This window comes from Suncus etruscus, chromosome 10 (genome assembly GCF_024139225.1).
Source record: "Suncus etruscus isolate mSunEtr1 chromosome 10, mSunEtr1.pri.cur, whole genome shotgun sequence".
Lineage (NCBI taxonomy): Eukaryota > Metazoa > Chordata > Mammalia > Eulipotyphla > Soricidae > Suncus > Suncus etruscus.
The window spans coordinates 56,893,613-56,920,920 of record NC_064857.1 but is presented as its reverse complement, the minus strand read 5'-3'; the positions used below and the strand labels follow the sequence as shown (position 1 = coordinate 56,920,920).

Here is a 27,308-nt window from a genome sequence, read left to right as displayed (position 1 = left end):
CACTGCCCCTGTGGCTCCTTCCTCAGTATACCTGCCTGCCCTCATCCCCTAGCAGCCCCCTCCCCGGGGCTATCAAAGCACCCCCATAGTGAGACGGGTGCTGGGAGGAAGAATCAGTGTATCTTGGTTCTTATTGTCAAAGTAATTGATTTCAAAGGACTGAGATTGATGAGAAGCATAAAGTAAGGACAGAATGATCTGATCGGAATTAACTCTATGTCTTGCGTCAATTAGGGAAAAAGAAGATTTAGGACAAGGTGATTGTCCGGTAATTGTCCAACTTTTCCTTCTGCAGAAAATATTCAAAGGGTCTTCCTTTGTGGTTCTCAAACAGAAAAAAAAATTTTTTTTGGTTTTAGTGAAAAACACAAAAGAAAAGATGTTAGGTGAGATAATTTTACAAGCAATATGTCATTGTCTTGAGGAGTATTTTAACTCTCTCTTTACTCTGGCCATAGCAGTGCAGCATTTTACCTTTGAGCCTTGTTATTGGGGAATTGGATCTATGTGCCCTGTTTCTCTTTACTGCTGTGGGTCTGTGTGTTTTTCATCCTGCCAATGGATTGGATTTAACATTCCAGCTGACATTTATCTATTTGCCAAGTATCATTGGCAGAATGTCCCATTTTTGTTTCTATCATTTCGGGGGGGGGGGGGGGAGTCACACCTGGCAGTGCTCAGGAGTTCTTCCTGGCTCTGCACTCAGAAATCGCTCCTGGCAGGCAAGGGGGACTGAATGGGATTTCAATATTCGAACCACTGTCCTTCTGGTCGACTGCATACGAGGCAAATGCCCTTCCGCTGTACTATCTCTCCAGTCTCTATCATTATTTTTTAATCCCTTTTTGTTTGTTTGTTTGTTTGTTTTTTCTGGGATATACCCAGCAGTGCTCAGAATTACTCCCAGCTCTGTGTTCAGAAATTACTCCTGGCAGACTCAGGGACCCTAAAAGATGCCAGGGATCGAACACCAGTCAGCTACAGGCAGGGCCAACATCCTCCCCACTGTGCTATCAATCCCACCCTCTAGAAAGTCCCATTTTTAGTCACATATAAAGATTATTCTTGTAGCTTTTGCCCAGTTTTGAATTTAAATAGACAGGAGAGATCTCACTGCTGGCGGGACATTGACCTTGCTCTCAGCAGTCCCGGGATTGATTTCCTGATACCCCATGTGATACCCTCCACAGAGCCCAGAGTAAGCCCTGCGTACAGCCAGGTTGGTCCCAGAACCCAAAATGAAGCAACAACACTTGAGTGTCCATCAGGTAACTGCAATGCTGGGCTCTTGCCGAGGGGGCCTGTCACAGACAAAAGGGAAGGCTATCCTGGCTGTCCTGGGGTGTCACCCAGCCTCACTTTCTGGAGGTGGTTGCCTTGTGGATCCCATTGTGCCTAGTACTGATAAGCTACATACATGATAAGGATCCTTGTCAAGGCTCCTGCCAGAGGACATTGAGGAGAAGCACAAACCTTGAACTTGCATTGCTCAGTTTGGAGGTAGCTACACTCGGCCTCTCAGGACTTTCCTTGCTCATGAGTTGGAACCGCCTTCTCATGTTATCTGGGTATTGCTGCTCATGTCCTGGAAGCAGAGGCAGCTTCTGTTTCCCTTTATTGTTGCTATCAGTCTCCAGATGGGTGACAGGAGCACTGTGTCCCACGTTCCTCCTGACCTCCCAAAAACCCCCAGCCTGGCTCTGACAGGCACATGTTTAAGTATGGTGCAGTTTGGATCCCACTTTCATGTGATGACTCTGCAGTGTGATACGAAGCTAGAACATGCTACACCGCCGTGACTAGCTCATCTTCTTGCCTAAGCCCTAGTGACCTGCCTTTTTTTTTTCCCCTCTTAAATCTGTCAGACTCCTAAACCTTTGCTTAGAGCAATGCACGGTAGACAGGACTGAGTCTCAGTAACACTCCCAGGTAGGCCCTAACAATCTCCCAGGAAGTGGGTCATTTCTTTAAGAGAAGAGTAAACCAGACGCTGAGGCCAGCCTGTGTGGATGTCCCATCCCAGGAACTTACAGCAAGCCAAGACCTTGGTGAGGTTCTGTTCTAGTCAGCTGGGGGTGGGGAGGGCTCAAGAGACAGGTGATGGCCTAGCTTCCTCAAGGGAGGGAGGGAGGAAAGACATTTCTATTTAGGGTCAGGGCCTTGAGCACGTAGCTCCTGGGCCTGCCTCCCACTCGGCCTCCCTGCCTCTGCCAGGGTCCCTTGGCTAGCAAGAGAGAGTAGAGAGAGTAGCAAAGGGACATAGAATGACTAGACGGGCCTGTCCTGTTGGGCCTTGTGGTACACATGGACTTCTCACCCAGGTTTTCCTGTGGCCCTCAGTGACCCCAGATGCTTCCATGGCAGTTCCCCAGCCTTCTTCTGAGCCAGTTTGAGGGCTCCAAGGGGGCTGATGGAGGAGAGAAAGGCCTAGGTCTCTTCTGGTGGGAGCATGGCTGCGATCGTCACTGTCATGTCACATCACATAAGCCCAGACTCAAGGTTGAGACAGACTTTTAAAGAAATCGGTGAACAAAACAGGAATAGAATATTTTTGGTTTTGGGGCCACACCCAGTGGCGCTTTGCATCCAGAAATTGTTCCTGTTAGGCTCAGGGGACCACATGGGATGCCAGGGATCAATCCCAGGTTCTTCCCTGGTCGGCCCTGTGCAAGGCAAATGCCCTACCACTCTGCTATTGCTCGGGCCTCACGAATAAAATTTTTTTAAAAACTTTTCTGGCCATAACCGAAATCCAAAGAAGCAGAATCAGGGAAACATCTTTGCGATGTCTTTCGTAGACATATTCAGTCATTTTAATTAAGGAGAGACTGACTTGCCGGCTGTAGGGGAGAACAGCATGCAAGTATGGATGTGACCAGGCTAGAAAGCCGGTTGGCATTTCAGTATTTGCAAGGATACTTAGCCTCACTCATTATTTTTAGGCAGATGCAAATGAAAGTGAAAACTAGAAAGTTAGTGACGGAGCATTTCCAGCTGTCACATTGGCAAAATGTTGAAAGTTGGGTCTCACACGACATTGGCAGGAATATTCTGAGTCAGGCTCTTGCACACGTTGTTGGTCTGAGCATAGATGTCTGCTACTCGGAGGATGGTCAGCAGAATTGATCCGGATTATTAGATACATGGCCATGGGCGTTGAGGCAATTCCTCCTGTCACAGTGATTCTCTCAGAGTCCTGAGAAATGGCAAGGGGTCTCTGCAAGATGATTTACAGCTACCCTCTTAGTGCTAGAAAATGACTGGCACGACCAGGCCCATCTCTGCTATCACCTCTGGATGCTGCTGCAATATGGCTCCCCAATGCATCAGACTCAATTCTCTGGCAAGAGCATCCCAACTCCGCCCAACCTTCCTTCTTTGGAAAAGGCCATGTGGGTGAAGCGCACCCTCACCTCCTTGGTCTCTGGTATCTTAACATGCAGTCTCTAGGGCTTCATGCTGGGAAGGAGGAGGGTGTCGGGCCTGGCTTTGAATCCAGAGAGAGATCCGAGCAGACCTCTGCTCTCTGTGGGGTGTGCAGTATATTCGCTGAGTTGGTCTACTCACTGCCAAAAAACTCCTTCAGACATTCGAACCCTGTGGCAGCACGGGGACATTTATAGTCACACAGCTCCCTCTCAGCAGTGCCCTCTGCCCGCCTCGTGATCACCCAGGATCAGTCCAAATGCCTGTTCAGTGTCAAGAAAGTTGCATCTTATGACCATATCATGCAAATGGATCCATCATCCGGTATATTATCATTTTTCCCCAGTTTCTTTCACTTATGTTTTCAAGGTTCATCAGTATTATGAGGCTCATGCTAGTACATCAGCCCTTTTTGTGTAAATTCTCCTCTGTTGGGTACGTTCATACATACATATTTACTGCATTTTCCTTATCTACTCTGTCATGCATGGCCATTTGGATTGTTTCTGCTTTTTAGTTATTATGGATGAATGTTGCAGTGAGTATTTGAGTACAGATTTTTCTGTGGACATTTATTTTTTATTTCTCATTAACCAAGGAGGGAATTTCTGGACTGTTTGATGATTCTGTTTCTTTGTCTGACAAACTGCCAGATTATTTACCAATACCACTGTCTAAAGTTTTCCATTTAAGTCCAGCACTTATTAATACATGATATTTATTTATTATGGTCATCAGAACTGTTTTGAAGTACACTAAAATTTTGATTTGCATCTATGATAATTAATGTTTTAATATATTTTAATATGATTAACTTTGCATCTTTTAATGAAATGTCTGTACTCCATTTTAATATTTGACACTCTTGTTATTCAGTAATATATACTATGTGTCTTAGATACAATGGCTTTAGTATGATTATGTGATTTGCAGATATTTTTCTCTGTTCAGTATGTTGTCTTTTGTTTTTATCAATGTATCTGTTGAGCCATAGTTTAAAGTTTTGATGAAGTCCCATTTTTCTTTCATCGATTACACATTTGATTTTATATCAGATGAGCAAAGCATAACTGTCAGATATAGACGGTTGCTTTTTTCTCTGAGTCTTGTACACTTAGTTCTTCCCTGGTATAATCTGTCTGGAGTGACCTGGTATAAAGTATGAGGGAGGGTGTGACCTTACCCTGTGTGTGACTGTTCTCTTGTCCTGGCATCATTTGTTGGCGAGACTGTTCATTTTTCTTGAATCGTCTTAACATTCCTGGTATGTGCTGAGACTCATAACGCAGGTCTTCCCACTTAGTTCTGATTTCTGATGAGACTGTGTCTACTAGGCAGCTGTCTGTGGACCTGTGGCCATTCCATAGGTATAGGAAGATTAAGAACTCTTGTCTGTTGACGTGGTTGTGGCATGGACCGTAGATAGGTGTGCAGGATAGATGCCAGCACACAGGTGTGCATAACTCCAGTGCTGTTGTAGACTCCTGAATTTTTATGTGAGCAGTGGAATCAGCATTTAAATCAATGGGGGTGGGAATCCAGTTGAGATTTTGATAGAGATTGCATTGACTGTGTGCATAATTTTGCAAAGATTGCCATCTCTATTAAAAACTATCAAAAAATGTTATGAATGTGAAGCAAAATAAATAGCTCTTTTCTGAAAAATCATTCTCCAGCTGAAGAAATCACTCCCCCTCCCAATCATTGTTTACCAGGTTGGTGTAACTGGTAGTGTTTCTTGGCAGTCTGGAGTGTGGGTCGGGAATCTGCTTTCATTGCTGTCGCCAGAGCACTTTGTCGCTCATGTTAGCTGGGTGTGAATTGGATATCTCATGATTCTGTAGGCATGAAGGGCTCCTTTTCTATTAACATTCTTCAAGAAGTTTGAAGACATTTCATGCAGAGAAGCCAATGTGATAGCATACAGATACACTGATGTCTATTTACCAAAAAAAAAAAAAAACCCCCACAGGATAACTATTTTCTGTGGCAGCCATTGCTGTTTTTTTTCTTTTTGTTTGTTTCTTATGTGTGTATAAGACACAGGATTTTAAATACCATATTTTTCACACTATAAGATGCACCTGACCATAAGATACACATAGTTTTTAGATGCTCTCCTCCCTGCACTCAGGCTTCAGCTCTAGGGGGCATTGGCTCTATAAGACACGCTTTTTGGGGGGGAAGGCATGCATTTTATGGTATGAAAAATACAGTATATGGACACATGGTTCATGTGGTACCTAAGGTGTCGGGAAGTCATGCATAGATATCTAATGTGAGTTCACACTTGGTTGCATTTCCAAGTCAAGATTAGCCATCTGAGGGGCCTGAGAGTTAGTATGGAGGTTGGGTGTTTGCCTTGCATGCAGAAGGACAGTGAATCGAATCCCAGCATCCCATATGGTCCCTGCCAGGAGCCTGCCAAGAGCGATTTCTGAGCGTAAAGCCAGGAGGAACCCCTGAGCGCTGCCGGGTGTGACCCAAAAACCAAAAAAAAAAAAAAAAAAAAAAAAAAAGATTGGCCATCTGTTCAACAAAGAGAGGCTTCTTATCTCTTTCAACCCTCCCCCAATTCACTTGCTTCATAATTTCCTCCTAGTTAGGTTTCACCTTCTATCTAGGTGACAAAATTTTGTTTTATTTTCACTGAAAATAACCCTTTCTCTGAAGTTGGTCGAGTCTGTTTTCCAAGTCTTTGCTTCCTTCCTTTACAGAGGAGGCAGAGCCACTGCTCTGACTTTTCTCCCTCTAGAGATACCCTTGGATTGGAGGTGCGTTGGCATTATTTTCGTTCTTCCCAAATCAGTGATTGCCTCTGACATTCTCACTGTAGAGCCTTTTCTGTACGGAGATAATATCGGTGCTCCCAGAAAGCGCAGCCACACTGCTAATCACTGCAGTAGAGCTTGTGGTCAGTGTCGGTTAGACAGTGGGAGCCTCTGTGTGTCTGGAACATCCTGGAAAATGATGAGAGGTCTGCAGAACTAAGGGCATGTTCTGGAACGCTTCACCCATAGAGTTGAGAACTTCACAGAACACTCTTCCCTTGTGTGACCCCACAGTGGACATTTACTTGTCACTGCGGGTCCCCATGTTCTACTTCTGTCAGTGAGGTGGAGGCCCTTCACATGTTGGAGCCAGTAGCCCATGCTGTGTTCTCAGGAAAGGGCTATTGGTTCCAGTGCCAGGTCAGTAGAGTGACAAGTCAGGGTGAGGCTTGCCTGGAGACCCCCAAGATCATGGGCACTGAAAGGCCCATTCTGCTCTGTTTCACCACACCTGTCCATCCTTAGGGGGCCATCCTACTCTCAGGACCATGGTCAGCAGGAGGCAACCACACCAATGTCCCGGATCCAAACAGGCCAAGGGTATGTGTGAGCATGGGAAGTCCTGTGGGATCAGGGTGTGTTCCCACAAGGACAGAGGAGACGGCCTCTGTGAGCTTATGCCCCTCATGGCTGAGTCCAGGCCTGAGAAACTCACCTAGAGTTACAGCCCAAATCTGATCGATTGCCGTCACCTCTGTTCCTGCCTTGAAGATAGGAGGTGCTGATGGTTTATATTCAAATTTTAAAATTTAGGTCTTGGCAAAGTAGTAAGTATATTTGGGGGATGCATAGAAATGGACAGTACTGGTGCTAAAGCAATAAATAGCACTGTGGTAGGGCATTTGCCTTGTACGTGGCTGACCTGGGAGACCCAGGTTCGATCCTCCGGCATCCCATATTGTCCCCTGAGCCATTTGTAACCCCTGAGCACCGCCGGGTGTGCCCCCCAAAAGAAGTGGACAGTGCTGTGTCCCTACAGTGCCATGACCCTACAGTGAGGTGACTTTGTGAGATGCTGGCCTGACAGCATGCGGCCCCACTGAGATGTCCGTCCACAACCAAACATTGTTCTTTTGGCAGGTGGTTTACACCTGCTCTGATACCGTTCCTTTTTCACAGATGACTGATGGTCCTACAAGGACAGGAGAGTAGCACCTTGTGTGTCCAGGGTTGTCTGCTCTGAGCAGGACCCAAACTGAAGGGAGCTGTGTCCACTTCTGGGATCTGTTCCTTAGGGGCCCTGTGAGGCCCTGAACTCCTTTTCAGGTCTTTGCTGTCCCTTAGCTGGCTGCACCACGAAGACTCACTGTACTCCCCTCAGTGTGCTGCGAAGGGTGGGGTCTTTTGGGTGTGTCCCCCCCGAAACTGGGACCCTCCGACAAGGAGCTGACATGCCTTGCAGCGTTGTTCCCTCCCCACTGTCAGGCTCACAGGGGCCTCAGCCCACCTACCCCCCCCCCTGGTGTGGGGTCCCCAGGTACAGGTCCTACCTGCCTTCATGCCCCATGGCCCTGGACTCTTTGGATTCTTAAGTCACAAAGTCTGGAACTGGCCTTACTCGGCGCTATTGAAAGGATCCTGAGCTGCAGACCTGGAGGGCAGGGTCAGTGGGATGTGAAGATCCAAGGCTGCATGTGGGGTTCCTGAGGGCAGCATCAACTGAAGGGGGCCTCAGGCTACCCCAGTGCTTGTCCAGCCATCTCCTGTGCTGCCATACTCTCACTTGGCTTATTCTTGCCCTCAGGTCCAACTGCGCTGAAAACATCCGCAAGCACATTCTGCACACAGGCAAACATGAAGGGGTCAAGATGTACAACTGCCCCAAGTGTGACTACGGCACCAACATTCCCGTGGAGTTCCGGAATCACCTGAAGGAGCAGCATCCTGACATTGAGAACCCTGACCTGGCCTACCTGCATGCAGGTAAGGGCTGAAAGTGAGGATCCAGGGCCTCCCTGTGACCTCCTTTATGGCTGTATGGCCACCATTTTTCTGTGGTAGAACCTGTGACTGCATCTCCCTGAGGACATACCAGTAACATCCCTGGAGGTCTTGCCCCTCAGCTCTGAGGTAGCAGTTTCTTTAGTCTATGGAGTGTGAATTGGTCGATTGCTCATACCGGGACAGCAAAGCTAATTAATAGCCGGTCTCCAAAGCCCAGCTGGAGGGTGATCTTGGTTTGAACAGCGTATTTTGACCAGTATGATACATTGTTTTCTAAATTAAAAAAATCATTATAGGGGCCGGAGAGATAGCACAGCTGTAGGGCATTTGCCTTGCACGCAGCAGACCCAGGACGGACTGTGGTTTGCTTCCCAGCATCCTATATGGTCCCTCAAGCCTCCCAGGAGCAATTTCTGAGCACAGAGCCAGGAGTAACCCCTAAGCGCTACCAGGTGTGACCCAAAAACTCAAAAGAAAAATCATTATAACACCATGATTTACCAAGTTGTTCCTAATACAGTCACTTCTGGCATTAAATGTTCCAATATCAACCCTTCCTTCCAGTGTCCCCAGTTTCACACTTGCCACCCCTGCTTGCCCTTGCAGGCATAAACAAATACTTCATATTGATACAACACAAAAGGAAATGGAATGATCAAAACTTAGCTCAATAAGGGTCCATTTGAAACGAGTATTCTCTCTCTGTGTGATATTGCTAAAGTTGTTGTCTAACGTTTTACTGGCTGTGGGTGGTGCTAATTGAGCTCTGGGCTCCATTTTAGGCTTATTGAACTTGGGAGACTCCTATGGAACGTTCCCATCAGATTTCCTGAGATTCTACAAGGCTGACACTGCTATGAAATATTGGGGTATCTTGTGACCACATGATCTAGGATTATAGATCTGAAACAAATTTGATAATGTGGCAGCTTATTAAGATGAAGTTGTAGAATGGGGTAGTTTCTATGGGAGGGTGGAGGATGTGGCGCTGGGCTGCTGTGGCTCATGCCAGAAGGGAATCTGCCCCCTCCGTCCTAAGAAGGTCCCATGGTTTTCAGCCCAAATCAGACTACCTGGAAGAGTCAGCCACATCATTTCCTTTTAGAGCTCCATAGAGGAGCTGCTGTTTTTCTGCTGGGAAGATGGTGGGTGTGGGTGGAAGCTACTGGATTTTTCTGGTAGTGGGGATGGGAGACTGGGGGGGGGGGATCCTGACCCACTCCCATTTTGTTAATACCCCAGTTTTCAGCCCCTAGTCTAGTCCCACTCTGATGCTCCAGTTGTTTGAGTTATATCGTAAGTTTAGGTTTATTTTTTTAAGCCAAGTTTGTGATTTGCAATGTTAACCCCGTTCCTTTGTGAGGGACCTGTGGAATGGACAGAGGGTGCTTGAGGAGAGTGAGGGGAGCCTTGCCTGGGACCATGCAGTGCTTGCATTCAGGCCTGCAGCAACCCATTGTCCTGCCCAGGCGTGGACAGACATGCCTGGGCATGGTGGATCTGAGGGGCACTCTGTCCTGCGTGTCACCAGCACCCCACTCTGAGGGTCTGTGTGCCCAACAGCTCTTCCTGCATCACCTCTGGGCCAGCCCCCCATGCTTCACAAGCTGTCAAAGCCAGCAGGGGTCCCACTTCGGGAACCGTGCTTCAGGTTCAGAGCCAGCCCCAGAGAGGTTCTGGTTCCCGTCCAGACTCTACAGTTCTTTCAAGGGGACCTCGGTTTTCCCAACTGGACAGGACCCAGGTCTGAGTGACCTGTGCTCAAACCTTCATTGTCTGCTCTGAGCCCCAGTGCATGTAGGCCCACAGGCCTGCACTCAGCATTGCTCAACACATACTGCTCTTGGGAAGAGCAGCTGTATGGTACTCCTAGGCCTCTTGGTCTGAGCAGCATTTTTTTGGCCTGTACTGTATGTTTTGTTTTTTAATTAAAGTTGTTTATAATACAGTTGTTTCCAGCATTAAATGTTCCAACACCAACCCCACCACCAGTGTCTGCTTCTAGCCTGGCCCTTCCCTGTGCCTCCGACACCTCAAACCCAACAGAAGGAGGCCTTAGCCACCACCACACCAGACTAGAAAGAAAGTCCTGTGGGAAAGAAGGGGTCTGTGGTACTGGAGATGGTTGCAAGTCAGGGTCCCAGTCCCTGAGCCAATCTGTCCTGGTGTCTACTCTGGCACCCCTTGACTGACGGGACACCTTCAAGACTCTGAGTTGGGATTTATAGGCCGTAGTCACAGGATGGGGATCACTGCACCTGACCCCTCATCAGCAGATCGAGGGATTCAGTTTGACAGCCTCCAGGGTCTGTGGTGGCAGAAGGTTCATCCTCCTGAGAACTGAACCATGGGGACCCACTCGGGAAACTGCCTTTGTTGTCTGGCTGGGACCCGCCTCTCTTCCTTCTGTTGGGACTAGTCTTCTTTTTTTTATCCTCAACAGTTTTCAGGTACTAACAAAATGACTTTGATAACTTTCCACTTCATCCTCCAGGGAATTATAGGTGCTTGTGAGCTGTAATTTTGATTACAGTGCTATTTGAAAAATAAAGATAAAAAGTGGTTATTTATTTTTTAATAGTACTTTGCTTAGAAATGTAATTGATTTCCAGGAGATCTGGGATTTTTCTAGTTACAGAGTTATTTTTTATTAACTATTGAAATAGTAATAGAAATTGATTTCCAGCTTACATCTACTGTGCTTACAGAATATGATCTGAATTATTTGAGTCCTTGGACATTTGTTTAGGCTGATTCCCAGCATATTCTGAGCTTTGGTATATACTTGTACCACACATATTGCAAAGAAATGGCAGTGGCTGGGTTGTTGTGAGCCCTAAGTTGGGCTCATTCATTTACAGCCTGATCAACAGTTTCTCAGTTTCTGTGCTCACCTCCTGAGGGCTGTGCTGACTGCGGATTGCTTTGGTTTCCTTAATAATTCCACTCATTCAGGCTCTTGGTATCTCATCCCTCTCCCCCAGACCTTCCAATTGCATTATCCACTTCCCCAACACCACGAAAGGTGTCTCTCTGGTCTGACTTGGAGACGATCTTTGTTCATTCGAGCTGCCGCCACCTTCATTTTACCCTTCAGCAGTGACCATCCTTTGTATGACAGTGCCGTCGATGATTTCAGCAGAGTCGCTGGGGTTGAGCAGGTGCAGGTCCCAGATTTTCCAGGGCTTCTCTGGCAGTGTTGGGTACCAAGGCTACACTGAGCTCACAGAGATCTCTATTCTGCTCATTCATCTCTGAAGTGGAGAGACTGAGGTGGAGAGAGCAGGCTGGGCTTCAAGACCAGACCACGGGCTCTCAGGCTGCTTCTTGTTGAGACTTGGATGTACCTGGAGTGAGGGCGAAGATTCCTCGGCTCCTGTAGGTTGTGTACTTCTCTGGATACGTACAAAAATTAGGGTTTCCCTTCCCTTCATTTTATTTTTGGTCTGGCCATGCAGAATGTGGATGCAACCACATTCATCTCCCCACACTTCACTTCAGTCAGAGTATGAGGGTGCTCCACCAGTGTGCACCTCCCTGTTGTGCTGCTGTTGCTTTCCTACAGCCTGAACCTGCTCAAGTGCAGAGGCCAGTGAGCCTGAGCCCCAGCTAACTTCTCTCTGCTCTCTACAGTGCCTGCACCCCTCTGAGGTAAGGCAGTCTGGGGCAGGCGAAGCCAAGGACACATGGCCAGGTGCTCCTAGAAGTCCAACTGCCAACTAGATCTGACCCAACCACCCCCCACCTGCTATCGGCCTGGGCCCAATCCTGGGACAGGCTGGGTGGGCCAGCCATTGTCTGCCTGCTGGGCACCCTGGTATCACTGTGGTGTGGTGCTGCCATCCTTGCACAAGCTTGCACTGAATAAGGCATGGAGATGATGGCAATGGTGTATGTCCCAGGGAAGTTGGGCATCTAGTCTAGGCTGCCATTCTCCTAAATCCCTTTATTTCCCTACTACTATCTTCTTTTCCTAAATAAACTTCTGTACAATTTGCCTTCCACTTTCAAATATCATATATATATTTCATATATAATATTTCAGATCTTTTTTTAAAGGTTCATTTAAAGGTTCCATAATGTGTACTTGCTTTGGGATCCAGCATATTCTCAACAGAAATTTGGGGCTCCTATAATTTTTTAAGCTAACCAGGTTTGTCACTCCTGAGAACACATACTAGTTTAACTGTGTTGTCACAGTTCCTCTTCCACAGGTAAGAGAACAGGAACCTGCAAGTTTGACTCTCATCACAACCCCAGAGCCTTTTTCTTTCAATGGGAACAAATTCGGTTCCATTGAAGCTGTTCTTGACCAACTCCTTCACTCTGTCCAGGTGCTTTATACTTTTTACCAATGCCAGCCAACCTCACAGTCCATGTCTGAGCTCATTGCTTCATCTCTCCCACTGAAATTTAAGATGCTGCCCTTTTGTACCTCCTCATTCCCTCTCACTCAGCAGCATATTCAAATTTTGGGATATAAAAGAGTCTTCTCCTCATTGATTAAAAGCATTAGCCTTCTGTTCTTCAGAGCCCTGGAGAATGGCGCCTTCTCCCACTCTCAGGGCCCCTCTATTTTTAACCCTGTTCTTTTCCATCCCTTTTGTTCACTCGATGGTCTGACACATGTCCTGACATTTTGTACAATAATTCACTTTATGAAAAGGTCCAAAAAATCTCAGAAAATCCTGACAGTTTCTCATTGGTGCTCTCGCTTACATAAACCAATTATTACTTCAACCTAAAAAGGAACTAAATTTTTTGTGACATGATTGCCTTTGGTAAATCCATGCTGACTCACTCCTATTAAATTGTACTTCTCCAAATGTATCATTAAGCTCATCCATAAGTATCATCTCAAATTTATTTCCTAATATAGATGTGAGATTTACAGCTCTATAATTTGCAGCTTCTCCCTCTTTTTTTTTTTTTTTTTTTTACCCTTCAGACTAGATTCCTTGTTGTCGAGTCTCCTGATACCGCACCACTAACAAAAGACTTCCGGAAATAATTAACAGTTAAACCGTTGGATTCTGGAGCCTCATACTTCAAGCACGGGCTCATCTACTCTTTGGTTTCATTGCTGGGAAATGCCTTTGTTCCTCCTGACTCATCTGTACAGGCTCTGGCATCCCCAGTGTCCGTCCTGGCCCTGGCAGCTGGTTTTGGTGACCGCCCTTGTCCTCTCTCTCTTCCTCGCACACTGCTGTGGAAATGCATGGGTGCTGCTGTGCTGTGCTGGGGGGATCACTGGGGGAGGAACAGCATCTATCAGTGTTTTACTCCGTGGGCTGATTCAGTGATGGTAGCTCCAGGGTCCTCTGGTTTGTGTGTGTTTACCAAACCTGAGCTGTGTCCCTGATAGTTCTTCGATTCCATGAACCCAGAGCCATGCTCGACCTGTGGATCACAGGCTCAACTTGGTCTTTCAAAGACCTTTGAGTGAGAGAATCATGAGTATTTTTCAGTCAAGTCAGCTTAATGCTGTCCTTTTCTTCAGCATGTCTTGAACCACTTGATGTTGGCTTCCTGCAGTGGGACAGAGTTAAGAACTAAGCTGGGCTCTATGACTCTGGTGCCCTTCATTGTGATGCTCGGGGTCCAGTGCTCAGTGGTTGTTGCTCACTCTGAAGAACTAAGAACTCAGACCCTCTGCCTTTCTTATGATAAGGGCCAAAAATAGGAGGGGAGTCAGTACCTGTGCCCAACTTGCACTAGACCTTGAAACCCTTAAACCCATCTCTGTGTTAGGTGTGACTCCAGTTTACTGATTAGTGAAGATTGAGGTGAGGAGGCCACCTACATGCACTGTGGTGGATGGAATTATCTGCTAGTTGACCTCAGGGTTTTTCCTTTACATAGCATGCAGAAGCCTCAGAAAATTAGCATCCAAGCGTTCATGGAAGCCTTGCAGGGTTGCTTCTTTCAGATGCCACATAGTTGGAAAACGTGTGTTTGGAAATAGGATGGAGTGACAACAACATTCTTACTGGTGTGGATTTGTACTGCAGAACTTCATTGGCCCAGTGGAAGAATAGATAATGGATAGATAGAATAAAGCGAAGTGGGTTTTTAGGGTACTGATTTTATCACCGTTGAGTCTGAGCTGTGGGACTTTAAAGGAGTCACTCAACTATTTTATGTCTTTTCTGAACTGAAAATGAATAATAATGTTTAGTCTTTCTTTTGAGTGAGGTTCAAATTATATATTGCCTATGAAAGAACTTTGAAAATTATAGAAATTATCATTCGTATGGAGAAATTTTTTTTAAAGTAGGTGATTCAGTTTTGCTATTGCAACTTTAACAATAGGAGAGTAGAAGGGAAAGTTTGGGATGATCTTCTGCATTGATTTCTCATGATGATGAAGAGAGTGAACCTCCTCACTGCACATGCGTGTGGTTGTGGAATCGCAGGCACAGCAGTTCTGGGTGCACATCCCCGGTTAGGGGCTGGGATATTTGTGGATATTTCTCCACGTAGCCACTCATCACTTAATTGATTTGATTTCTTCCTATTAGGTGTAAGTTCCTGCACTTTGTGTTTGAAAACCCATTTTTAAAAAATATGGTTAGGAAATGTTCTTTCCTCCATGTATTTTAATATTCTATGAAGTCCTCAGTGGCATTCCCAACACTTAAACTAGAATGAATAACCAAATAACTGTTTTATAGTAACACCTAATGGAATTCACTGAAGATTAGCCCAGATGCCTGTGAATTTCCTCAGTGAATCTTTGTTGCTGCATACAGGCTTTCCCATCACCTTGCCTCTTCTCGAAGTTCCAGGATCTTAATTTTGTGGGGCCGTTGAGCATCTCCCAGAATATCTCCCAAATGCTCAACCCATGTTCTTCCTCCTAATTAGCCCACAAACCCCACCCCAGCTTCACTAGATCTGGCTTTCCTTCCCTTCTTCCCACCACAGGGTTATACAGACTCAGCCAGTTTCTACTTCATTTGGGGGGGGGGGGGTGATGGGATGTGATCTTATCGGCACTAACATTTGCAACATTCATGAACTGAATTCTGAAAGTTAAAAGAGTTTTTATTATGAAAAAGGAGAAACAAAATTGTGATCTTATCCTCCTTGACAACTTCATTTATCAAAATTTTAAGGGGAAAAATTGATCATGGAAAGTTAGAATGAGGCCATGCGATGCTATCAGGTGATTGATGTGGTTTTGCTTCCATACAGACCTTTTATCACCTATTTAATTCAACATAATTTGTATACTTTAAAAATGCCTGCGTTGCCCCCTTATATTTGACCTGGCTTCAACCACTTTTCCCTTGGGCTACACAAAGGTGGCATTAGTGCTGGTGACACATGGAAGGACTCCAACACATTCCCAAGTGTTCTCTGGTGCTCTTGAGCACTGCTTCCATCTAGAGCTTTGATGAGTAAAAGCACCTGCTAGCCTGTTGTTCTTCTTCTGTGGGTTTTTTTTTTTTTTTTTTTTTTAGCCTGTTGTTCTTCTGTGTTTATTTTCTGGAAACATTTTAAGTTTCCTAAAACATTCCCAAATCTTTCCTCTCCCGCCACACACAGACCACCCCACACCCCCAAAGGTCGGCATCCTGGGTGTCCCACCCTGCCTTGGCAGTGCCAGATCTGCTTCTCATCTAACCTGGCTGTGGCCATTTGAAAGAATGCCAAGGCCTGATCTTAGCGATTGTCCCTGAGTGGGGAGCTCACTCAGGACTCGGGGCACATGGCCAAAATCGCCTGACAGCTCATAGGCAGTCTGTGATGATCTGTGGCACTGTCTATGCCTGGGTCAGTGGCGGAAAGTGGGGTCCCCTTCTTCTGGTTCCCTCGAATCCCAGGGAGGTGGTGTGTCTCAAGTATGCAAATTGCTCCTTTTCTCCTGGGCCATTTCTCTCTCATTTTGACACTCATTAGTGGGTTTTGCCTGAACCCAATCTGTGGAGTTCTAATAGTTTTTGCTCTCCCTCCTCCCTTCTTCATTTAATTGGAATCTTTTGTTAAGGAATGTCGTTTCTTACCCAGTCATTGCTAATTGTGTTTATTTTATCTGCGTGGACATCTTTTACTTGGCGCTTTGTAATTCAGTATCACCGGGACGTATTTTTTTCTTGTTAAAGGGATTCACACTTTTGTTGTTCTGAGACCTCTCGAGTGGGTCCTACATAGGTCACTCAGCCTTGGCACTTGGAGCCCCTGTTTCATGCCTGATGCCACCAAGTCCTCTAGGCTGCCCGCTGCTGGTCCTCTCATGTGTCCCCTCAGTTCAGGCTTGGATGCTGGGTACCCTGAGCTGAGGGCATTCCCAGCAGGTAGCCAGCAACCCAGTCTTGTCTTCCCCTGAACGGAAATCAGAGTTGTCCTTCCATGTAACCTGGACAAACCTTCTCGTGGGCAAATGAGTAAGAACTGAGTCTGTAAAATTCGCTGTGATTCAGCAATAGTTTTACTGCCTATGATACCAGATTGATACCAGGAAGATGGATAAGTGAGCTTAGTCAAAATAAACAGTATGTGCGCTTCAAGGGTGACAGAAAACTCGCCAACTGGGAAATACGGCGAATGTGCTTGAGAAGATCCTGGCAGCAGAATGGATCGAGAATCTGCACAGCTCATCAGTAATAATGCGGGTTACCCAAGAAAGAGGACAGAGGAACTGGAAGAGCGTTTTCAGGGAAGGCCTGTGCAGGGCAAGCTGCCTTCACCTCCATACCAGGTCCCTGTGAGCTGGATAGCTTCTCGTCAAGGGCCCACTTCCATGTTGATCAGTGTCCAGGCTGGAGTCTCCACAGGGCTGGGAGAAAACTATCCATCTTGTCTCCAAGAAATGTTGCTAGTCCAGCGCCAGGCACTCTGTCTCCCCCATCACTTTCCATCTCTTCCCCAGAACTTCCCACCACTCACCATTCTTTCTCCAGCACTTGGGCACCCTCCCTTTTTTGGCTTTTGGATCATACCCGACAGCACTCAGGGGTTACTCCTGGCTCTGCACTCAGAAATCGCTCCTGACAGGCTCAGGGGACCATATGAGATGCAGGGGATTGAACCCAGGTCAGCCCTGTGCAAGGCAAGCGCCCTACCCACTGTACTATCGTTCCGGCCCCTAGCTCCCCCCCCTTTCTGAAGTGATTTTCATCTGCAGTTAGTGGACCCCTTTGTCACTGGTGGATCAGTGACACTGCGGCTTATCAAATATGTCCATTTCTACCACAATGGTCTTGACCAAGGGTCCTCTGAAATACATGGTCCCTTTCTTTTCCTCCAAGTCAATGAGTTTCAGATGTTTGGAATATGGTTTTAATAGAAGACTGTCAGACACATGACTTTCCAGTATTTTTTCCCAGCCTGTCACTTCACTTCTTCCCCTCCTCACAGAGCAAAATGTTTTCAATATTAATGAAGTCCAGTGTATTAACACTTCTCCTTTATGGTTTTGTATCTTTGATAGAGTAGTTGAAGATATTGCTTAACTTTAGTTACTTAGATTAGGTTCTATATTTTCTTCTTGAAGCTTTTATGCTTTCACATTCAATATTTAGATCTAAGATAGATTGTGAGGCAATTTTTTTTATATGAGGTATAGGCTGGGTTTTGTTTTTAGCTGATTTTTTAAAATTAATTTTGGGGGCAAATCTTTGTTGATACCATGATCTTTCTTTTTCTTTTTTTCTTTTTTGGTTTTTGGGCCACACCCGGTGGTGCTCAGGGGTTACTCCTGGCTACCTGCTCAGAAATAGCTCCTGGTAGGCTTGGGGGACCATATGGGATGCCAGGATTCGAACCAACCACCTTAGGTCCTGGATCAGCTGCTTGCAAGGCAAACGCCGCTGTGCTCCCTCTCCAGCCCCTATCTTTTTTTTTTTTTTTTTTTTAAGAATTTTCTTCCCACTTTTGTAGAAAATAAGTTTTCAATATTTCTCTTCTTCCACAAGAGCAACTTGAAATTTTAAATGTATGATTTTTATTTTGGGGGAGCCACAGATTTAGAGTTTACTCTTGGGACTCAGGAAACAATTTGGGGTACCTGGAATCAACCTAGGTCACCCACGTGCAAGGCACATGTCTTTGTTTCTCTGCTCCTCACCCTTAAATAAACGGGTTATTTAATTTGATCTTAAGTTCCCACAATAGCATCACCAGCATTTTCCTTTGATTTCACATTTCCTATCTTCATTTTTCTGGAATAATATAATCTCACAAACTCACTGAGAATCTGTTGGATTTGTCTGAGTGGCTGATGTAGGGGAGCTTATAATGCCTGGTTTGTCTTAAAATCAACATTCAAAAAATCCAAGTAAATGAAAAGTGAGGTACATATAGTTACACTAAACATTTACTGACCAGTGAGTGACATTTTTCTTTCTCACTTGTGATCTGATTCTTCTCTCATTTTTCATAACTATAACTAATACCCATGACTTTTAGGGATGTAATAATTAATACTTTTTGTATTTTGTATTAGACATATTTTTCTGAAACACTTTCAAAAAAACTTACTCCTCCATCTGCCGTAGTGCCATTGACTCCAATCCCTGTGCTCTCAAGAAAGAAGAAACCAAGAGAGATAGGAAATAACAAGTGTGACACAGGTGGAGAAGGGGAAACTTTGCACACTGTTGGCAGAGCTTTGAAGAGTGTACTCTCCTTCAAAAAGTCAACTATAGATTCACCGTATGACTCAGAGTTTCATTTTTGGTCATGTACCCAAATAATGAAAGGGGCTCAGGAGATGTTTATACACTACAGTCATCACGACATTATTCACAAGAGCCCACAAGGTAATCCTTGACAGATGAATAGGACCAGAACATGCTGACGGTCCCTGCATGCAAAACAGAGGACATGTCCTTGAGGACATTGTCCTGGGTGAAATAGTCTCAGGAGATGGGTCTGGATGGCATTACTGATGGGAGGTATCTCTCTGGGGTTCTGCTCAGAACAGGATGGGGAACCTGCAGTGGTTGGTCAGGACAAGTGGAAGGTGCATGCAGCGTTGTTCTGGGGCATTTTACTTTGTTTTTACTGCATGAGGTTTTAGTCACATAGTGTGAATGAATGCACCTGCTGAGCTATACTGTTAGCACATCAGATGGGCCAGCTTTATGCGTAATTGACTCCCATGAAAATTCTTTTTTTTTTTTTTTTTTTTGTTTTGGTGCCACACCCGCAATGCTCTGGGGTTACTCCTGGCTGTCTGCTCAGAAATAGCTCCTGGCAGGCAAGGGGGACCATATGGAACACCGGGATTCGAACCAACCACCTTTGGTCCTGGATCGGCTGCTTGCAAGGCAAACGCCGCTGTGCTATCTCTCCGGGCCCGAAAATTCTTGAATTAAAGCAGGGGTGGCGAACATGCGGCTCTTGAGCCGTGTGCTGCTCCCAGCCAAAATGAATGCGGCTCTTTGCTTCTTATCATTATTTTTGTATACTGTGGCTCTTTGCCAAGATTGGATTTTGTTCTGCTGCTTCTGAGGTGGGACCTCTGAGGAGAGATCTCCGAGCGCATAGAGATCTCTCCTGCCCCCAGGCTGTGTCATCCCGTCTCCCATCCCTCGAAAACAACTGAGGGAAACAGCCCGTGTATCACATGTTGGGTCACATCTGGCCGTTAGTTTTTAGTGTGGAGGATGCAGCACACCCTCACCATCACTGCAGGATTTTTAACCTCACTCAAAATGGCAAAATGCAATATGTGTTTAATATATTATTGTTAAAATTATATGTTTTGTGTGAGTGTTTGTCTGTTTTGGTGGGTCACTGCATGGTGTGGCTTTCTGACTCTCACAGTTTAAAATTTTGGCTCTTTGTGTCGAACTTGATCGCCACCCCTGAATTAAGGAATGAAACAGTACTCCTCTTTTCCCTCTGTGTCCTGTGTGTTCTCTTTGGAAAATTTTAAGCAGGTGTCTCTCTTGGTGGGGGATATTTAGGAACAGAGGCTTATCAGGCTGGCAGCTTGAAAATGGGAACAGAACTTGAAGACCAAACTAACTGTTCTGAATACATCGTCAGGACCTGAAGTCTGTGAAGTGCTGGGAGAAGCTAGAAGTTGATTTATGCAGAAAAAAAAGGTCTCTGAAGTAGCAAAGTAGAGCCGACAGACAATGCTTTCTACTTTCTTATTTTTCTATCACTGAGTAGGATTTCGAACACTTACACACCTTTTGTTAGTGGGCGAAAAATCTGTCCTAGGAAGAGTCACTTCAATCAACGAACAGCCTTTATTACTGCACAGTGCTGCAGAGGCCCTAACTTGGTAAAAGTGTTTTTCATGGCTGGTCTAGAACCTTCTTAAAAAGCTCTGCTTCGACAGGTTTGCTCTTGTCACAGCTATTACTGCCACTTGTTGAGCAGCATGTCAGAGTGATTGGCAGAGACTCATTCTGCTGGTGAAAAATCATTGTCTTAATGCGTGCTTAAAATAAGAACTCAGCCATGGAGATTTCCTGTTTAGAAGGGAATGGGCCAGATTCCTTTGTGATTAGCATAGATTAGTCATATGGCACTAAAGATAAAATGTTGATTTTTTTTTTTTTTTTATTGAGCGAGCATCCTTTGTGGGGTAAGAAAGGATCTTTCAGCATCCCCCAATCTTTGCTGTTGGACTTAGTAGTTTCAAGTAAATGACCAAACTGGCTTCTTTCCGGCTGTGGGCCAGGGTCAGATCCAGATTTTATTGGCTGAGACGGAATCTGTGCCTCACTTTGTGGGGGCCTCTTTGCATCTTGAGGAAAGGTTGATGTCCATTAGTCTCTTTTAATTGAAACATGTCTTGGGATGATTAAATAAGCTAATATTTGTAAAGTGCTTAAAATAGTGCCTGGCATTTATTAAGTACTCTCTAAGTATTTAATTAATAAAATATTGAGCTGAAATTACTCTCTGTCTTCTGAGCTTTTTAAAATCATGCCAATCAGTGCTGCCCGTAGGTGACAGAGAAGGTGCCCAAGATCCTGCTCCCTGTCACAGTGGGTGAGGGACTTTACCCTAACTGTACCATGCCCTGTTCAAAGAGAAACAAAACTAGTAGGTCGTTGGCTTTGAAGTCTGTGAGTAGAAAGAAAAGAACTGGTACAAAAATGTCCCCGTTGTTCTCATAAACAGGTGGAAGTAACATTAGAACTAGTTTTGGTGAAGGATTTAAAATGTCGGTTTCAAACTCTCCCAATCTCCTAACCTTCTCGGCACTCCAGCCTCAGTTCAATCTTCTGTATGTTAGTCATGAAATGCGCCTTGAACCCTGTTGATGTTTCTTGTGTGGTGTCCAGTTTGTACTGAATTTTGGTGCTTTTTGGGTGCTTTACAAATCAGCATACATAGGGTTGTTTTGTGGAGTGACCTTAATCTTCCCACAGAGCCCACCACATGCTTAATACAAGGGCCCAAAAGAGGGGCTGCCAGCCTGAGCCCCAGGGTACACATTTAATTGTGATATTACTTTATGTGACAGGTGAACTCTCTCGTTCCTGAAGTGAGTGCTACAGCCAATGTTTGCTCAGGGGACAAGGAGGCACAGTAACTGTGCGGCCTGAGTGTAGACAAAGACATTTAGGCTCACGTGCAATGAGGGGAGCTGGAGAGGGCTTGATTGGGAAGAAGGAGCCGGGTACGGAGAGGTAAGGTGGAGCTGAGCTGAAACCCTGATGTGGGGGAAGAGGAGATAGGAGTCAGGCAGAGACAGGAGAGGAGGTGACCCCTGGCTCTCACCCAGTGCAGGGGTGCGCAGGAGCTCCCAGAAGCAAAGCAGCTGCCGGGCACGTGGCGGACAGCCTTGCGGGTTCTTTTGTTTTACTTTAATGCTGTTCTAATTTATCTTCTGGGTCCATATTTCTGCCCTTTTCCCCCTGTATGTAATGAAAAATAAATTGTGATGTATGCTTTTAGATCATGAATCTTTTACCAGTCAAAGAAGTAATTTTGGTTTTAGATGTAATTCTCCTGTAGCACTTAGATTTTCTTTTATCACCCACATTTTCCTCTGTCTGTACCTAAGAAAATGTGGTAGACAGTTTTAAGATGTTTTATGTTCCACTCGAACATATCAAGTTTTAAATGTCTTTTTTACCTTGTAAAAGACATTTGAAATCTGGGCTCTATATTTTTATTATTTATATTAGGTCGTTTTGGGTGTGTCCATCTTCCCGGCATTAAGATGTCAAGGTATTCACCTGTTCCATTAATATGTAGAATCATTTCCACTTAACAGATAAGAAACAGCAATTCATCACCAGAGCACACAGATCTGAGCGAATGTGCTTGGCATGAAGGTTCCAAGTGGGGCCTACAGTGGGATATGAGATTCACCAGCACTTCTGCAGGAATTTAGTTGGTCTTCACTTTGGGATGATTTTGCTCTACAAAGTGCCCCAGGCGGAGTCCTGCAACACATGTAGGCAAGCACACCCCTTTCCTTGCACACCCTTCTCCCCTACGGACTTTCCCTCCCTGGAGAAATAGTGGCCAGAAAAGTTCTCTGCTCTTTCCTGGAGGCCCTTAGCTAAGTCAGTGATGAAGCACATTATCTCTCTCTCATGGCCAGTACTAAATCCTGTCACCAGAAATTTAAAAAAAAAAATGTTTATCAACTTTATTAATTTATGATCTTCTCAGTGTAATGTGGTACACATTTAAAGTGTCCCAACTGATTCAAAATAGATTTTGTTTGAAAATTAGTAACTACTCTTGTGCTAAAACCGAATTGGGGATTCCCTTTATGCATTCCAACACATATATTCATGTCACACTAACACATACATGCACACACACACATGCATGCATGCAGGCACGCACATGACTTGGGCCTTTTCTTAAACAGGCTCATAAACAGTAGAGACCTCGCCGGGCGAAGGCCCTTTGGGAAAGGTTGGAGCAGGGCCTTCATCCGGGTCAAGAGACATTCCTGCCTTTGGCTTGGGCTTGAGTGTCAGGGGGAGCAGCATTTGGTGTTTGTGTTTGTGTTTGTGTCCAGCATCTCTTTAGGCCTCTCTCATAGCCTGAGCTGGAGCATTGGCTTAGTCTGTGTGCTTCTCTATGGAGTACTCAGTGCCCAAGCAGTAGCATGTCCAGTTTTAGGGCTGTCCTTGCCCCTGCACTCCATCTCCAGGGCCAAGCAGTATGCTTGCTGACCGAAAGTTGGATGATCAGATTAGTGGTGGTCAGAAGTGTCTGTTCGCCTGGGGTTACCTCCCGAGGCTGCCTTTTGGGGTTTATTGCAGTATTTATTTCTATTTTCAGCAGATAAGTATATGGTGGGCAGTGTGGCCTCGTCAGGGTTGCTTCCCAGCCTGTGCCTGTAAGTCCCTTTCAGGCACCCTTTGCCCTTGTCAGAGTCCACCTGGGTTTTCTCACCTTTGCTTTTGTGCATCCAACCTGGCAGTGAGTCCACCTGACTTTCCTCCCCTGAGCATGTCCCTGAGCACAACATCCTTTCGTTCCCTCTCAGTTGGAACAAAAGGCAAAACTTCAGCTCCCTGTGGCTAAGTGAGTTCTATTGTGTCTATAGACCATGTCTTTTCTCTGTCTGTATGTCTGTTGTGCATGTATCTTCTTTGTCCACACGCATCATGTATGTATGTCATGTCTTTTCTGTCCACATTTGTGATGCATTTAGATCACATCTTTCCTGTTCACATACATCATTTATATAGGCAGTTCTTCTCAGTCAACATGTGTCATGTATGTAGACTGTCTCATCTGTCCAGAAGTGTCATTATGTAGACCTGTCTTCTCTGTCCACGTGTCATGTCTTCTCTGACTATGTGTGTCATTATATAGACTATTTTTCTGTTCACACATGCCATGTGTATAGATAGTATCTTTTTTGTGTATCATGTATGTCGACTTCTTTTCACATGTGTCATACATGCAGGTTCTGTCTTCTCTGTCCACATCTGCCACTTATATAAATAATATCTTTTCAACTCACATGTGGCACATATGTAGATGGTGTCTTCTCTGCCCAAACATACCATGTACATAGATCTCTGTCCACATGTATCATGTATGTAGATTGTGTCTTGTCTATCCATGTATGTCATGTGTAGATCACGTCTTCTCTGTTCACATGTCTGTCATAGGCTCCTGCTCCTTTTGAGACACTGACTGTTGTAAACAGTGGTGCTGTGCACTGATGTGGGCAACGTCTTCATGTTTCATGAAGACTGATTCATGTTTCTTGTTCTTGTGGTAAACTTACAGGGCCAGAATTTGGATCATATGGTAGCTCTGGTTTTCACTTGTTGAGAAATCTCCTGTTTCCCGTAACAGCAGTTAAACCCAACACCAGGCCTGCCAGGAAAGAACTGAGAGTTCCTTTTCTTCCACTTTTCTCCCAACACATGTGGTTTCTGACCTTTCTGGTACTGGTCTTTCTCCCGGTAAGAGGTGATGTCTCTCTGTGTTGTGATATGCATTGTCCTTATAAAAAGTGATGCTGAGCATTTTTCATCTTTTTGTTTTGGTTGTTGAATTTGGGGGGGGGGGGGATTTGTTTGTTTGTATTTGGAATGAGCTCTTCAGCTCTTTTCCCTATTTTTTGATGGGTTGTTTTATTGGTCGATTTTGTGAGTGCTTTATAGGTTTTGGATATTAGTCCTCTGTCAGGCGGATGAAGTATGAACATATTCTCCATTCAGTAGGGTAACATGTTTTAGCAATAATTTCTTTTGCAGTGCAGAAAAGCTTTTTTGTTCAGGGAGCCAGACCTATAGGATAACAGGTAGGGCATTTGCCTTGCATCTAATGCAGGTTCAATCCCTGGCACCCCATATGGTAATTATCCCCCAAGCACCATAGGTGTAGTCCCTGAGTACAGAGCCAGGAATAAGTCTTGAGCACAGCTGGCTCTGCCCCCCAAATAAAAAGCATTTCATTTTGATGTAACTATTTGTTTTAAAGACTTGGGTTTTTGTTTTGGTTCCCTTTTACCTCTGAAACCTATATATTGGGGTATTTCTCTCTGTTTTCCAAATGCATAATATGGACTCAGATCTAACTTATTTTCTGCTCATTTTAGTTAATTTTTGTAAATATTATAATATGAGATCCAGTTTAAGTCTTCTCTCTCTCTTTTTTTTTTCTTCTGAAGAGACTATGTAGTACTTGGGTACTGCTCTTGGCTCTGTGCTCAAGAGTCATTCCTGACAGTGTTAAGGGATCTAACCAGACTTGGCCCAAGTGCAAGGCAAAAATCCTTAGTCCTGTACTATTCTCTTTCTCTCTCCATTTAATGTTCTTGGCTTCTTTGTCATAAATTAACTGTCCATATATCTGAGATTTTATTTTAGGGCACTCAATTCTATTCCATTTGTCTGTCTGCTTTTATTTCAATACCACTGTTTTTTATTACCATCATTATGCTGTTATTTTATGCCAGATAATAGTGTGATATGTGACACCTGGATTAAATGTCACCATCCTGAAAGTGTTCACTCAGGGTTTCATCACCAAGCAGAGTCATTGGAGTGATATTAAGATAAGTGGTTTAGTATGGAGTGGCCTTTTGACTTATAGGCATTGAAACCTTAAACATGACAATGTGGAATGAGTTCAGTTTTGCATGTGAAACTTCACTTGAAATACAGAAATTTTAGAAATGTTTACCATATTTTAGAATGTCATATGCTGGATTTTCTTGGCCAGGCATGCTGCTTTTTGGATAATTCTGGAAGGTGGTAAGCTACACTAAAGACCAAATTCTGGAAATTCGATTCTCAAAGTTTAAGAAGGCAATTTGGTTGGAATTAGTAATGAAAATTGCACGATGGCTCCCTGCTCCAAATCAGTGGGCCCTGGATAAAAGTGATGTAGCTAGAGTATTCGAGAAGCCTTGTCCTTCCCACTGCCATGGCTCATGTCATGTTGGGTTGGGTCATGTTCTGTTGGGTTGGGTTCTCTTAGATCGTATTCTGTTGGGTTGGGTTCTGTTGGATCGGATTCTGTTGGACTGGGCTGAGCTGGACTGGGTCACATTACTTTGTTACTATGTAACTGTTACCTTATGTCATTCTCTACATAATAACACCCAAAATTTAGCTTTGAATGTGTTTCTCAAGTAGTTGGTCATTGCCTATTGCGTCTTCTGCCCTGAATGTGGGCACTTTCTTATTTGCTCATGAGCAAGCCACACACATGTCCAACTTCTTACTTGTCTCCTCTGGCCTCTTGGAGAACCTTTGGCTTTAGGATGCATTTATTTATGTCCATGAGGTGTGGGTAATTTCTCCAAAGTGACTTTCAGTAGACAAGGTGATTTCATCTGAGCATAATGCTTTTAGCACAAAAAGGTTACTTCTGTTGAGGAGTATGTATTTTGGACCACAATCCTGATCTAGTTAGTTTTTATCATATGCTAATTAAAATCTAAACTTGAGACTTTCTTTCCCGGCTGTCTCGGGTAGATTTCCAGGTACTATTTATTAGAGGGATTTTTCCACTTACTCCTGACTCTGGCTGTGATATTAACCTTTGGTAATTAAGACGCTCTGTCTCTTTGACACATAGTATGCCCTTTTAGTTCTTTTTTTTTTTTTACCTCCAGCCATTTTTTTCCTTTTTTAAAATTTTATCCATTTACTCTGTACTTCTTTGGCGGTACCTTTCAAATGCTAAATGCTTTCCCATTTATCCTTAGTAACCAGGCTGAATTTCTCTGTCCTTTTTAATATTTAGGCTTTATTGGATGAATGTAGATTGCACCTTCTCTAACTGTGCCTTAAATAATTGCCACTTAAGGGAATTAAGAACTTCAAAGAAAGGAAAATGCTGACCCATAGACGAAGCCGAGGGAGCAAACGTTCCCACTGGGCCCAATTTCCTAAGAAGGACCATCAGGATAGTGACTGGGCTGGGAATTATGGCTGGAATGACCTCTAGGAAATGATCCGTTCACGGGAACGGGGACAGGCCTTGCTCTCACCAAGCCACATTAGAGTAGGTGGTGAGCCCCATGCCACAGCCGCCTGCCAGCGCCCTGTCCTTGGTCCTTGTCAAAGCCCAAGGAGAAAGAAAGGGTCTGGGAAGCCACAGAGAGGGGCTCTGGCTCTGACATTGCAACATGAGCCTCTGGGGGGCCTTTTTCTCCAGACTGGGAAGTGCCAGAGCAGTCAGGTTGCTACCACA

The 27,308-nt window shown here is 44.9% G+C and overlaps 1 protein-coding gene across 1 annotated transcript in view; it reads left to right on the top strand.

Moving 5' to 3' along the window:
• Positions 1-27,308, top strand: part of ZNF407 (zinc finger protein 407) — a 333,884-nt gene that overhangs the window by 239,265 nt on the left and 67,311 nt on the right. The window contains exon 7 of the mRNA XM_049781793.1: positions 8,002-8,180. Coding sequence (XP_049637750.1) covers positions 8,002-8,180 — 179 coding nt within the window. The remainder of the gene's footprint in view (positions 1-8,001; positions 8,181-27,308) is intronic.